Raw genomic sequence first — 14916 nt, 5'->3', positions numbered from 1 at the left:
AGCGGTGTAAGGGATTTGTCTGAAGTTTCTCTTTCTGCCAAAGCCTTTCTGAGTGACAAGTGGCCCAGTCACTTCACCCTCGGTTTCCATTATGAATAATTAAGTCTAATGAAAGATACCTACCCAAAAATCGTGCTTACTTCATCTAATTATGTTGATATTCCAACATATGTAAGGCATAAATTCCCAGTAATATTGCAGAGTGACCAAAAATACTGGATCTAGCATAGACCCAAATTTGAGTGTTAGATCATGGAAAGCCAAGCTTTTTCACTACATATAGTGTCTAGTTAAAGTAAAATGAACAACTCTTTTAAAAGGTATATATATATTGTTAATTTTCTTAGAGTAATTCAGATTTCTTGGGCCTCAAATTTAATGCTGAAAGATTTCTAACTTTGGTCTAGATACTAGCGAGTAAGAACCACGAGCATCTTCCGGTATTTTGATAATGGCACTTTTTGCACCATCTAGATGAAGGAACTGAGATGAGGATACGTTTAAAAAAAAAGGAAAGAAGATTTTAGGAGTTTTCAGCAGATTTTCAGGAAAAAAAGGAAATGAAGAAAAGGTTATGCATTCCAAAGGTACAAATTTGGGGAAGGTTTATTTCTTGATGAGAGTTTAAGTCATCAATATTATAGCCGAACTAAGCACTTATCTCTAATTCTGAAGGGGTTTATTTCTTTAATTCTTCTTTGATTTTACTTCTTGGAGACTAGCCTGCTAATTTTATTCATAGCAGAGGTGTTATTAACCATACAACTGTGCCCATTGCCACAGGCAGTCTCAGTGCTTGCTGCTATCTCTTTGTTTTTGTTTTGCAGAAATGTATTCCTTTGGCTGCTGTGGCAACTGTTTATTACATACATTTATAAAAGTACCTACTGATATCACTGTAGCATCTGGGTAGGCAGCTGTGACTCCCTTTCCCTTCCCTACGCCGCTGTTGCTGCAGCACCTGCTCTGCTTGCTCTTCATTTTCTGCATCTCAGAAGAAGGGCAACAGGGAAGGAAAGAAACAAGATGAGTAACTGCTGTACTGTAATAAAATCCCCCTGCACCATTTTCCACCCCCTCCTCCTTTCTGGAGAAAGACGAAAAATAGCAGGATGTGTTGATGGCTGTTGATGAGAGAAAAAGAAAGGGGATGTTAGGGGGAGGGGGATCTGCATGTACCTGAAGGGGGGAAGGATCCACCATGAAGAAGGAGCAATGAATTATCACCATACAGAGAGCGGGTGGGAGAGAAACCACCCTCATGCAGAAAATAGAAAATACAGGTTCTACGAAGAAGAATTGTCAGTAACAAGGGAAGAGAAAGGGTGAAGGCTCAAGAGGTGGTGGATCAGGTGGGCTTCCAGAATGGAGAGGAGAGAGAATTGGGAGAAGAGCAGAAGAAATTCAACAGATGACCGGTGCTGCTGGCACTGTCTGTGTCCGTTCCAAAGCCACAGACACACAGCAGTGGGAAAGCAGGGCTGAGAACTGTGGTTGCTCACAGGGCTGTGATGCCAGTGCTCCTCAATAGCACTATTTTTGCGTTTTGTTGAACGGAGCTGGGCTGGGTGCACAGGTGGGTCTGTGTCATCTGGTGATGTTAGCGTCAGCATAGCTCCTGCTGACTTGCTTCTTCCCAGATTGAGATTATCCAGCAACCGCTTTGCCAGCATAGCCCCACTGCTGGTCTTGTGGCTGTCCCCAAGCTCGGGGACAGCCTCGATCTGTGGTACAGACCAGAGCAACGCTTTCGCTGAGGACCAGTTTCAGTATTGGCACCATGTTCAAAACAGAGAGCAGAGGTATGTACTGGGTTTATTTTAATGAGGCTTCATATGAGCTTCTCAAGAGACCTATCTCACTGAAAACTGAATCTGCAGTCTTCTGTTTTGTCACATCCATCCTCTTCCCTCACCAGCTGTGCTCTCAAATTATTTTGCCAGTCTTCCAATACTTTTGTATCCACTTTGCCCTCTGGGCAACTGGCTTCCCAGAAGCGTTCACAGAGGGCAGCTAGAGGCCGGATCTGCTCCAGCATAACTGTTAGACGTGCAAGAAACAGGATTGCAAGAAAAAGTGTTGTATGTCTTATAAATGGAGATAATTCTGTGGTGAGCTTCTCTCCTCAGAGGGGAATCTCTTAAATAGTAAAGTCAAGGCTCTGTGTAATAAAAGGAAAGGAAGAGGAAGAGACTTGAGTGTATCCCTCTTCTTTCTGCTGTCGTATGTTACTGAAGGTAGTTGAGAGGGTCTGCATCCTCCATGGACTGCACCTAGTGCAGGAGTACCCCGGTTCTGATGCGTGTTTCTGTGTGCTAAGGCAATTCAGATTAGATAATGCAGTAATAAGAATGAATTGCCCTACACAATGCCATGGAAAGTGAGTTCATGGACAAAGTTAGTATAATATCCCGGTCCTGCTTTATTCTGACCTGCTGTAAAGGATGAGGATAAAAATGAGCTTAAACTCACCAAGTCCAGAAGAATCTTTCCATTTCTTTCTGAGTCCTGAGGAATGGGCAGGCCTCCCAGCCATCTCATTTTCCTGTTTTATTTGGCCTGATCGCTTCCCCCCACACACCATTAGCATGTCGGAACTAGAAGGCGATTTAAGTTACAATTCCTTTTCTTACTTCTTTGTTTTGTGCTATAGGCTTGCCTTTCCCTTGTGTTAAAAGAGTACAGTTACACTTTAAATGTGGATATCAGCAAGATTCAGAGACCAAGAATGGAAGGGAAGACATTGAACTAGTCCTCATTTTCTACAGTATAAGGTTATGCTACCTCCAATTATAGGCACTGGGGAAGCAGAGGATCCCTCATCAAGAAACTTAATTTGGATTAGAAAATAATAATATTATTTTGACCAATTTATTCCACACGACTACTTGATAAATGTGGGATACTGTTGTTTCTTTGAATTACTGTATTTTTACTTTTTTGGGTTATTCTCTGGAAGCTGAGTAAGTTTGTATACAAATCACAGCTCTGATAAAACCAAAAATCAACTGGACTTTCATAACTTCTCCAGATAGGTTTTCATCTGGTATGCCTCATAGATGCTGTTGTTTTCATGCAACTCGCCTAATGCATCATTTTTAATTTAATATTTCAGGATATTCTAAATGCAGGGAAAGCTTGATGTTTATACAGGATTGTACTGGACAAGCAGTTTTTAGTCGCTACTTTCAAGTGGACTGCCTGCCTAAAATATGTTGAGGGAATAGAAAATACTCGGTGCGTTAAGCATATTTAAAGCAAAATGCATTCAGTTATAGTAGCATTTAAAGTGTTTTGCTACTAACTGCAACTGATATACATACATTTCACCTGCAAGTATGTATGTGGGAAGCAGTGGCAGAACTAAAATATGTAAGGAGAGGCAAAGGAAAGTGAAATACAAAGGAGACCATTTTACATGTTTTGGCTCCTTTGTCCTGAATTTCATACACCCATACTGATGTCATGCGGGAAGAGGAAGGCGGCTGGCTCCATGTCCACCCACCCCAGCTCTTCCAGTGAGCAAAGCCTCCCCAGCGGGTAAACCAGGCAATATTCTGTGCAGTGTCTCATCAGCTATAGGAGAATAACGACAGCAGAGAACTAGCTCTTGACAAGCGATTGATAACGTCAGGTCTCCAGGGCCTTTATGCTCAGCTGCACCTCCTCGGTCCTGTGTTACAAATTGCACCTGGGAGATAACGCTGGAAACGTTGGGAGTGTCAGCTCCAGCGTCACACGGCGTGCTTCTCGCTGTGCTCCTTGATTGCCTCATCCTGCAGAGTTTCTGGGGTTTCAGCATCAGGGCTCAAACTGGGAGGCTGCGCTGCTGGTCTGACCGCAGACCTGTCCTTCTCCTAAGCACCTTATCCTTACAGTTCAGCCACTTCCACCTGGAGCTGCCACAGCCACCGTTATTTCTCCCCTGAAGCTGACTGATTTAGCAGCGGGTTAGTAGCAGGCAGCATGCCTATGCTCTGGCCCTGGGTCAGTTGAGTTCAAGACAGATTTAGTCTGCCCTTTGCCGAGCGGGTGTACATCTGAATCTGTCCTTCCAAAGATAACAGAACTTCAGGCACTGAGATGTTTGGTTTGCTTTCTTTGAGATCTGTGGTCTGGTTGCCAGTAACATTAATAGAGCTGGAATATAAATCATACTGAATGTAAAACATTTGGGCTTCAGTGTGCCGGGCAGATATCCATGTAGAGAGAAGGGCAATTAAATCCTCTTGCATTATAAACCTTATAGAATAAGGCTCTGGCTGAGTTCTTGCACATACGGGAATTTTCTCTGGTGAAGCCTGATGAGTCGTCATTCTTGTTGCCAATAATGTGGATAAATAAAGGCTTAACAATTAGGAAAGAAGGAAAACAAAGATAATACACCTGTCAAACTTTTTGTATTATTAATGTGCAAGTGAAAAAACGTTATGTTTGTGCATGCTGTTGCCCTTAATACCAGCTGTTGCCTGTGCACATGGATCGGTATTTTACATCGGCTGAACAGCCTTGCTGCCAGCAAGCACTCTAACAGGCAACGTCGATAACAGCAGTCTTCCCACACTCCATACAATTCAAGCTATTCTTCAAATTAATAATAATACTTAATAAAGCTTCATCTCTCATTTGCAAAGAAAACCTTCAATTAATGTTAATCACCATCCTCAGAATGTGATCAGGCTGGGCTTGTAGCTGGACGTGCCGAAACAGTTCAACTGGCAGATGGAGCATTTTCCAACTATTCTAATTAATGCCTGCTCATTTCAAATGTTAATGCAATTAAATAAATAGGCAAAACAAATAAAAATAATACACGTTATGAAAATGCCACTATCGGAGAGAGTTCTGATCAAAAAAGTGAGCCTCGCTCAAACCCAAAAAGGGCCCAACTATCCCCTCCTGGCTAAATAAGGTCTAAAAAAGACAAGGCTTGCTTTTTTTACTTGCTGTTTCCAACCATTTCTCTGGGATCGACATTTATATCACTTCCATTTTAACCTGCTGGCATCAACTGAGTCATTGCTTCTCCAAGTATCAGGGCGTTTTTCTGCAGAAAATGGGAAAGAATTTCCTTCACGTATTATGGGCTTTTTTTGGTGTAAGATTTAGACTACCCCTGCTTCTTGCCTTTTCTATTTGAACTAATTGCCTGATTTTTTTTTTTTTAAGGGTTTTACCTTCTGTGAACCTTGTATACCATAGCACTGATGTAGGACCACATTCGTTTGAGATTATAAAGAGTTCAATTAGCCCCTTAATGCCTAGTTCAGTCACAATTAAACCTTCCCTGTTGACTCAGGATTGGTCTTTCTAAAGGCAGTGGAGATGTTTTTAATTATTCATTCTCTGGTTTGTTTCTTACAGCAGTCTCAGCTGTGCTTTATTATTCAAAGGTTAATGCAAACTGAGAACTGGGTAAATTAAATTTGTTTGGCAGCTAGCAACCTGATGTATGATAGACACTGTGAAATATGGATGGCAACACTTCTGCTATTGTGACACTTAAAAAGCCAGATTTTATCTTTAAAACAATTGCTAGTTTTGTTACTATGGCTGATTGATAGAAAATGAATGTTCCATAATGTTATAGTCTCTGTAACTCGTTTTTTTTAAGAAAGTACATAGTTTAGAAAGCCAAGAAGCATTAACAGCTATTATAGAAAATTGATGTAGGTACCATGACTAATGAAGTACACTGCACAGTACTAAGTCACGCAGTTGTATGCAGGGAATCATGCAGTCAGAAGTTTTAATGAAGGGAGCCCAAGGAATTTCAGGTGAAAGAGGGTTTTATTAACTTTCAGTGAACAAAATGAATAGTTGAGCAGTGAACAAGACATGATGTCGTATAATAATTGTATGCCTTGGGTACATTGTGAGGCATGGAGCATAGCCAAGAGCTTTCATCTGTTCTACACACGGGGTTATTTCACAAACCCCTGCATGCTGTGGAAATCTTTATTGCAAACATAACAAGAATTGTTTCACAAGAAATGCCTTAAGACAATACCACATCACTTATTTGAAATATCTACCAGCACTGCCTTCCTCTGAAAAATATTAATCAGATATCTAGAAGTCACGATCCCAATTGATCCTAATTAAAATTCAGGTCCTGTATCAGTGACTGGTATCAGCAGTCTGTGAACCAAAAAGAAGTCTTCAGGCCACCCTGAGTAAAATATGTATTTCTATGGACAAGCATTATGTTGTATGAAAGGAGGCTGTGTTGGCTCTTGGAAGAGTCATGTCCAAGAACTTTTATTAGTTTTTAATTTGATTTTGTCAGGAATTGACTGTGTGGGTGAGAGAATTTTCTTGTTTCACATACCGGATTATGTTTCGTACATTTTAAATATTGTTTCAGTACTGTGTTTTTAAACGAGGACTTTGAATTAACCCGCTTCCTGTTTATAATATTTTTAAGATAGGGTAACGATTGCGGAGTAAAGCAGCCTTCTGTACTAGTGGCTGGAGACCTTAGGTTAGTAACTTAGAAAGTGCAGCTGCAAGGTCGTTTGTACCCTGCTCAGTCTTTAGTACAGTCTGTGCTGTATAATAATGTGTGTAATTACACTGCTACTGACTGATGAGGTAGGTGGATGAGGCGGTAGGTGAAAATAGGATGGCTTGTGAGGCAAGACAGTGACAAGACATCTCAGCAAAGTCTCTGTGTCCTTGCACTGTAAATACTTCACATCTGCCCACTAAAATATTTGAGATAAGACAGTCGGGAATTTTTCTGTGCTTATTTGAATAATTTATAATGTGATTTTAATACTTCTTCCTGGCTGAATATATCACTTCACTGACAGAGCTTAGGACACCAGTTACGTGTTTTATCCAGGACTAACGTAATGAATGTGATACACAATTTTAACTTGTAGTGTTATTGCAAAACCAGCAGTACTACTAGTAGAGCATAACTGATGCAGTATATTCTTGATTGTATGTGGTTATTATGTTATATTTTTGTTTTCTATTTTAGTGCTGGACCCAAAGGAGACAACATTTATGAATGGAGGTCAACTATACTGGGGCCTCCAGGGTCTGTATATGAAGGTGGAGTTTTCTTCCTTGACATTACCTTTTCACCGGACTATCCTTTTAAACCACCTAAGGTTAGTAGGAGGATGTTAAAAGTCTGATAGGAGTCCCCTCCTTGTGATATTTTTTAATGTGTATGTTGGTATATCGTTGTAGGATGAAATATAAAACTTTCAAGGCAATAATGAATATTTAAACTGAGTATTTTGATGGAAAGAATTTAAATAACTGCCTAAAATTTGCCTGCATGTTGCCGGTATAGCTGGATGGGTATGGATTTATTTAGCAAATGGTTGCATAATTTCTAGCAGTTATTTGTTTGATTTGGATTTGTTTCTAATGTGAAAGCATTTATATTGGAGTTGCACGCTTTATCAGCAGCTGAAGATACTTAATCTTTCCTGTTGACCCAGATCATTCACCAGGGGTCTGTGGTCATCTAACACAAATACACACCTTTTGCAGTACCCCATATAAATTACTTCTGCAGATGCAAGATACACTATTGTTCATGAAGTTATAAGTAATTGCTTTACATCAGTTTTCTGGAAGAATGTGGAAATACGGCAGCAAAGGCAAGAAACTGGAGTGAAAGACAGAGATTTACAGAATTCCTTACAGATTCGTTTTCTAATGCTGTCAATAATGACACTAACCACAAATGTAGAACTGTACCAATAACATGAAGGTGGCCGGTCATTACCATGTTCGAGTAGGCTCGGAATGTCAAACAGGAAGGATCTAGTGATTATGAAGACTGGAAAAACAGAAATGGGATGAAATGCAGTAGTGCAGAGTGTCATCGATAACCAGTAGTAATAATTGCTGAGGGAGGGTGTCAAAATGAGGCTTTATTGGGTCATCACAGGATTATTACAAACCACCCATCTAATGCATCTATAAAAAAGGCAAATGCACTCCCAAGATGCATCCTCTGGCATTGCCTGTGGAGGTAAGGAATTACCAACGTCATACACAAGACACTTGTAAGACCTTATCTGGAAGACTGAGTGCAATTCTTAACACACGTGTTCACTAACAGGAACAGAAACTGGGAAAATTTACCCCGCAGGGCTGTTAATAGAATCAAATAAATTGATGGGCCTGTCTTTTATGAAACAAAGTAAAAAGAAGTGAATTGTTCACCTTGCCAGTGTGGAGAGTGAGGGTCTGGAACAGCTCCCTGGGAGGAGCTATGGGAGCAAAAATATTTACCTTCTTTTCGACACATTTGTGAAAGGGTTGGTATGCCACGTTGCATAGAAGGGTATTGCATTAAAAGAGAGAGCAGCTGATTCCTATTTGATTACCATGAGTACACTACTGAAAGAGAAGTGTTTCTAAACAGAATTTTAATGCCACAGTAGTAATGTTTATAGTAGTTAACACTGATATTATCAGGAAAAGTTATAAAAAAGAATGAGAGATGTGAATTCAAAGTACTTGTCATTCTGTAAATTGGACTTTCCCAGCCAGTGACCTAAAGATGGGTCAGTATAGCAGTATTAGAGATGGTCTAACTTTGTTTCCCACTTTTAGTGTTCCAGTTTAGGGAAGCTTTGAGGTCACTGACAAGTCTTACAGGGGTTGTACACCTTGCTGACTGCACATTTTCTGATTTAGATAACTGTGATTACATAGTGAAGAAAGAATTTGAAACTTCATAACTTCTCCTTCAGTTAGTTAAAGCTTTGGGCACACTGAGCTGGGACGATGCCCTGTTCTTCCTGCCTCCCTCCCAACCCAGGCCAGTCCAGACTTCTTACTTGCTATACAAGGTCCATCTTAACAGGCCCCTTTTGTTTGCCTCTTTGCTGGGCTTGGTCTGTTTGTAGTAGCTGTACTGCAAGGGTTACATTCAGTCCCCCAGCAAATTAAAATTATATTATTTAGGGGATATTGGCATATCAACTAAATGGATTTATTGAGTATCAAATAGAGCTTGAAGTTCTCTCAGAGATCCAAACCTAGTATGTAAAGAACTAGATCTGAAAGACAAATTGGAGGGATATCTTTTGTCATTCTCTCTGTTGAATCTGTGGAGTCTTGAGGCAATATATGCAATAGGCATATAGGCACCTTTTAAAATAGAAGGTGAAGGTCCAGTTTGCTGTTTCACCACAAGGTAAAGACTTTTTCAATCCACACTCGGTTGTGTTTGGTGACTGTATTATTTTGAGACATGAGTAATGCAGCTGTGCATTGCTTATTAATGAAATATCAAGCAAAGAGGTGGTTCTTGTCCTGCTTTGTAATAGATTTTTTTGTCTGCCTTTAGCTTGATGCCAATTGTCATTGTAAGAAATGTGTGCATATAAAACATATGAAAATGTACTGCTTGATAAAGGATGAGAGAGTTGATGATGCTGTATTGTATTACTAAAAGGCCAGTATTTATGATGAGGGAAATTGTTATCTGTAAGAAAGTAATGAGTACATGTGCACAGAGGACTAATGTCAGATATAACTGACTATGTCGCTAGCATATTTTGTACACATGAATTCTTATTCTATTCACTTCAGCCACTGTTGTAAATGACCCCTATTTTCAGTCCTGCTGTAGGATCTTTCAAACTGTTGCCATTTCATTATGCCTATTTTCCAGAGCCTGTGAAACTGATTCATAGGTAAAATAGTTTGGGAAATCCCTTGAATAAAGCGATGTGGGAAGATGACTACTTGTCATAAGGTAGCTGCTGCCAGTCAGTATTGTTGGGAAATGGTGGTTAAATATGTTCTCCACACGCTTATTGCTAGCAAAAGAAAGGTAGTGAGTATGTGGAACGTAACATATGGCCTCACGGTACGGTGCTATCTGTGTCACTGGGTGTTGACATCTTTTCTACTTCACCACAAGATTTGTGATATTTGGTGCTGTTCTCAAAATCATGGGTCCTCGGGTTATGGGAATAGATCATCTTAGATTTTTTTTCTAAGTATAGTCCCACTCCTTATGGCTCTATCATCTTAAAAAATCTAGAGATAAAGTGCAAGACCGTGGAATGTACTGAGAAAGACATAAAATGTATTCCTGAGTGTTGGCAAGATTACCTCCCTGCAAGTACATATCAGAAAGGGTCTAATTCACATTTCTCGCTATGATTGAATTCATACATTACTCCTGAGATTTCTGTGGGCCATTTTCATCCCTCTTTTACTATGAAGTAAGGAAACATTTAAATGAGTACTGTCAAAATTGATCTTCCAAAAATGTGACCACAAAAGACCTGGGAAGAAACAGAAACTGTATTTCCCAGATGCAATTACTTGACCCAGCCTGAGGTTTCAAAGGCAAATGCCCATGTCACTTAACATAGTTACTGTTAAAGGGCCTAATCCAAAGTGTATTAAAATCTGCAGAAGAATTTCTGCAATCCCTTTTCCTTATCTATTCTCAGATGTTGTGCACTCTGTTACCATGCATGTGTGTGTTGCACATGGATGTTGGGAAGGGTAAAATAGTTTTTAAAATAAGAAAAATATACTGAAAGTGGATTCTGGATAAATTTCTTTTATTTTTATTATTATAATTAAAATACATTTGTAGTGTAACCATTGTTTGGTTTGTGTTATACAAAGTTCTCAGTATTTTCTAAAGGATCCAAATTCCTTCTATAAACACTGTAGATGCCTATTCTGATCATTTGGTACCCTGCTGCATATTGGAAAACATTAATTGAAATTAAATTAAACATCTGAGAGCACATTTGCATGTGAAGAAAAGATGTTTGGCCTATATTTGGGGTTTTTTTTAACGAATGTATAAAGTAATTTTCATTTGTTCTTCTAGATAGTTAACCGGCTTTCCCACCTTATCTTTATCACGTAAAAGAAACTGAATCACTCATTCATTCATGTTCTGTTTAAACAAAGAAAAAGTTTCTACCCAAATCTTTCATTTTTATGTATTTCTTCAGTTTTGACACCTTTGCAGCCTTCAACATCACATCCTCTTACGATTTTAAAATTTTATCTCTATTCTTTACATCCTCTAATTATACTGTGTGGTCCAGTTCACATTCTTAGTTTTGTATAGCCAAGCATCACTGCCATCAGGTTTCCCCTACAAGTCCATAGTTTTCTTTTTGTCTGTCCTTACCTGTCAGTGTCTCTCTAAAGTTAAGCCATAAGCATAATATCAAATTAAGTTATTCTTCACCAAAATAGAATATACCATGTGGTAAGTCAGGGTATAATTTGCGCTCACGATATTCTTTTTTTTCCCCTTTGAAGTCAGTCTATTTCAGTCTTTCAACTTTGTCTCGTGCCTTGCAACTGGACTCCAGATTTTCTGAGCTAGAGGTCACTGACCCTTTCAGCTCTGCTTTCCTTTTAAATCAGTGGCATTTGGCTTCACTCAGAAGTGCAGCACACTCATGCAGAGGAGGGAGTTGTTCTTCCCCAAAAAGTTTATCTATGTGTGACTGATGCAGCCTGAATAGGAGTGACGGAGGGCCATCCCAGCCTAATTCCGATTTATGTCTACAACGAGAGAACATGATTTTTAGAACAGCTCATCTGAGAACTGACAAATTAGCTTTGGCTTTCTGGGAGGCTCTAATCAATTAAAAATATTTTCTCGCCTCCACTATGAGGAAGCTTCTGTAGCACTGCGGAAATTAGCTGAGCACCCAGTTGGCTGAGTCAGCAAGAAAGCAGGCAGCCTGCAGAATCGCTGTTCTCTTTTCCTGCATCCTAAGTATCACATTGGTTTTATGAGATGTCAGACAGGAGGAAAGTATGGAAAAGACAAAGCAAGGCATAGATGTGGATGTGATCTCACCTTCTGCTAAAGGCCAGGTGCTGCTGAAGCTTCAGTCTTGGTCACAAGGTGACGTTTCACTTCAGCCCCAAAATACAGCATTTCCCTTGTAGTGCAGTGGGCTGAAGAATAGAGAAAGCTGTACTCTGTTCAGAGCAGCCACTTAAAGAAATGAATAAAAATACTTAGATGGCCTGCCAAGGAAATAACCTCACATTTCTCCAGTGCCTTAGTGACCCCTCAACCTTTTTTAGAAATACCTTTGAGATTTCTTTTTCCTGCTAACTATCTTCCTTTCATCCTTAATGGATTCAGACAGTTCGCCCCTTGGCTTTAACAAAGGAAAGCTCTCTCTCTTGCTGTCTCTTTCATTGGGGTATTGAATGGGACATATAGCTACGCATAGGTAGATGTCTCTTGGGGGGGTGGGGGGGTGTATCTGTGGGTGTACGTGTGTATATATATATACACACGTGTATATGAATAGGGGGTATCACATCTTTTAGTCAGCCTGATCTGACAGAAAGAATTTCAGCTCAATTTCTGTCCTCAGTCCACATAAGAAATGGGTGAATTCCCTAAGTATGCAAACTTTTGATCTGAGATCTTTTAAAGTTTAGCCATCACAACAAGTTAACACTGCATCATCATGTACACTACAGTTATTGAAGGAAGGGCAGTAATTTCATTATCCTGCATCCTGTCCCTCTGGAGCAGGAAGCCTTGACAAATCAGGAAGCCATACCAGGGTCTTTCGTACAGGTGTTTGTAGAAAAATGAATGCTCTTCAAGAGAACTTTCCCCCTAGGAATTGTCACTGCAGTGGTGTCTGCATTTTCATCAAGAATAATCTTTATTAATAACTTCTACTCTCATATTTGACTGCGTTCAGTCTATTACAGTGTCAATTCAATTTAGCTGTAGCTGATACAATATGGATATATCTATCATTATCCTAGTACTCTGCTAGCTTTATTTTTGAATTTGAGTGATTTGTAAAATCTCTTAATCCCAACTCTACAATTAATCTTGCTAGGGACTTTAATCTCAGCTGTCTGAAAAATGGTTCGCAGGACTTGAAAGCTGCAATATGCTAAATCACCTCTAAATCAAAATTAAAATAACAGAAAACTCCATTTTCTCCTTGTAAATCTCCTATGTCTATCGACTGACTGAAAAATTGTTCTCAGCATTTGAAAGCTTAGCTGTTTTAAATCAACTGTTGAACTGCAAGGAGGGTCTTTTTCCTTTGTAAATATAATGCACAGTGTCTATAGAATCTGATCTTAATGGCAATATTAAACACCTCTTCAATTTTTTATATGTAATTGTCATATAGCACTAATCTCTGTGCACTAAACATCATTATGTGGAATCCTGTGGTAGAAACTTTCTACCTATTTCATAAGTTCAGCCTCATGTACCAGGGGCAGTTCGTTTTGTTCCTGGCTTATACTCTACTTTTTCACTTATTTTATATGTGATTGGCTGTTAAGGACACTTTTATCAGCAGTGTACTAGAAAAACAGTGCTTACAAGAGTAGATGAGAAAAAAAAAACATTCCTTGGTATTTCTAACCTAAATTGTTAAAATGAACTTTACAAGGCAGACCCACACTTTAACTTGCATGTATCACTATTAACACAATTTACATTTGAAGCTCTCAAACTCGGAATAACCTTAAGTACAGCCTATTTCATCATCGCTATTTACCATCTCTGCAACCCTGGTTCAGGCAGGGCTTCAATCTGCCTTCTCTTGCCCTCCCCCAGATATTGCCATGGTATGACCAGCCTTCAGATGCGATGGTCTCCTGCCACTGTTATCCCTTACGTTCATTTGCCTCGTCATACTTCCCTCATAGCCCCTGTCACATCACATTAGCTCTCCGTGCCGTGTTGTCCTGCTCACAGCTTTTCCCAGCTGCCTCCTGCCCTCCCCATCTTCCTCCTCCTGATCGTCTGGCGGTCCCTCGCCTGGCGCATTCCCACACCGCTGCCTCCCCTGGCCCCTTCGCTGTGCCTCCGCGCTCCCTTGTTCTTCGCCTGGCCTTGCTATTTACATCCTCTTGCTGAGAGCAGCCCGTGGATCCTTCATCCATGACAATAAATGGAGTTGGCAGGCTTTCCCAGCGAGCGAAGGCTTTGGGTGGCTGCGGGCAGAAATCAGATGCGCAGGAGTCTTTGAGAGGGAGAAATGGACAACCTACCACCAGCAGACTGTTGTCAGAGCTAGCACTATCAGCGCAAGTCCTGCTCTTCTCAGAGCGGCTCTTTCCAGGCATGCAAAGACGTGCAGGAGCTGCAGCGTGCGGTTCCCACGCTTGCACCACTTGCAGTGAAACTCAATTTGTTCCGTAGGTCCCATATCTTCGGGTAACGCTGAACCTATAGGGCAGCGTGCGGCGGTACAGGGCTCGGGACAGGTCAAACCCAGACGGCTCCTTAAGAAACTTTAGTGTCTCTCAAAATGACAGAATCACAGAGACGTAAAGTGGAGGTCAGAAATGCAAGCAGATATATCTCAGGCTGAGGAAAGGATCAATAACTACATTTTATTGCGAATAAATGCAGAAGTCACTTTTGATAGGAACAATACCATGTAAATCTCTGAGATTTCCTTTGAATTCAGTTATCTCATAATTCTTCTAGTAATTGCCAAATTGAATTGCCATTTCTTCTGATGAATAGCCTTCTTTTTCACTCTGTTTTTAATATACTAATTTATATTGGTAGTTTGTATTGATTTATTTAGTCTTGGTGAAAATTTCCCTATCCAACTAAAATCTTCCTGTTTCCCTCTCCAAAACTTAAGTGGTTCATCATTTCTTTCTATTTCCTGTAAATACTCAGTACACGAAGCTCCTCAAAAGGGCCTGTAGAGGCATCTTACGGGGAATATCTTCTGCCTCACAGCAGTGGTTTGCATACTGTCTGTCAAATGTATTCTCAGAAGAGGACTTGTGATGTCTATTGGATATTTCAGAAACTACATAATTCTGCCATATCACACACATTTTACTACTGCATAAAATCCACACGTGATCTAAAAATACATCATATATCAATGTTCTTTCTCGTCCTCTTTTACACACACACACACAGAC

General features: G+C 40.0%; 1 protein-coding gene across 2 annotated transcripts in view; it reads left to right on the top strand.

Annotated features, from left to right (window-relative positions):
* LOC127012608 (ubiquitin-conjugating enzyme E2 E2) overlaps window positions 1-14916 on the top strand; it is a 220729-nt gene that overhangs the window by 172930 nt on the left and 32883 nt on the right. For both annotated transcript variants that reach the window (XM_050890825.1, XM_050890824.1), the window contains exon 4: window positions 6989-7121. In XM_050890825.1, coding sequence (XP_050746782.1) covers window positions 6989-7121 — 133 coding nt within the window. The remainder of the gene's footprint in view (window positions 1-6988; window positions 7122-14916) is intronic.

The sequence above is a fragment of the Gymnogyps californianus genome, chromosome 2 (assembly GCF_018139145.2).
Source record: "Gymnogyps californianus isolate 813 chromosome 2, ASM1813914v2, whole genome shotgun sequence".
Lineage (NCBI taxonomy): Eukaryota > Metazoa > Chordata > Aves > Accipitriformes > Cathartidae > Gymnogyps > Gymnogyps californianus.
This window is presented reverse-complemented; position numbering and strand designations above follow the sequence as displayed.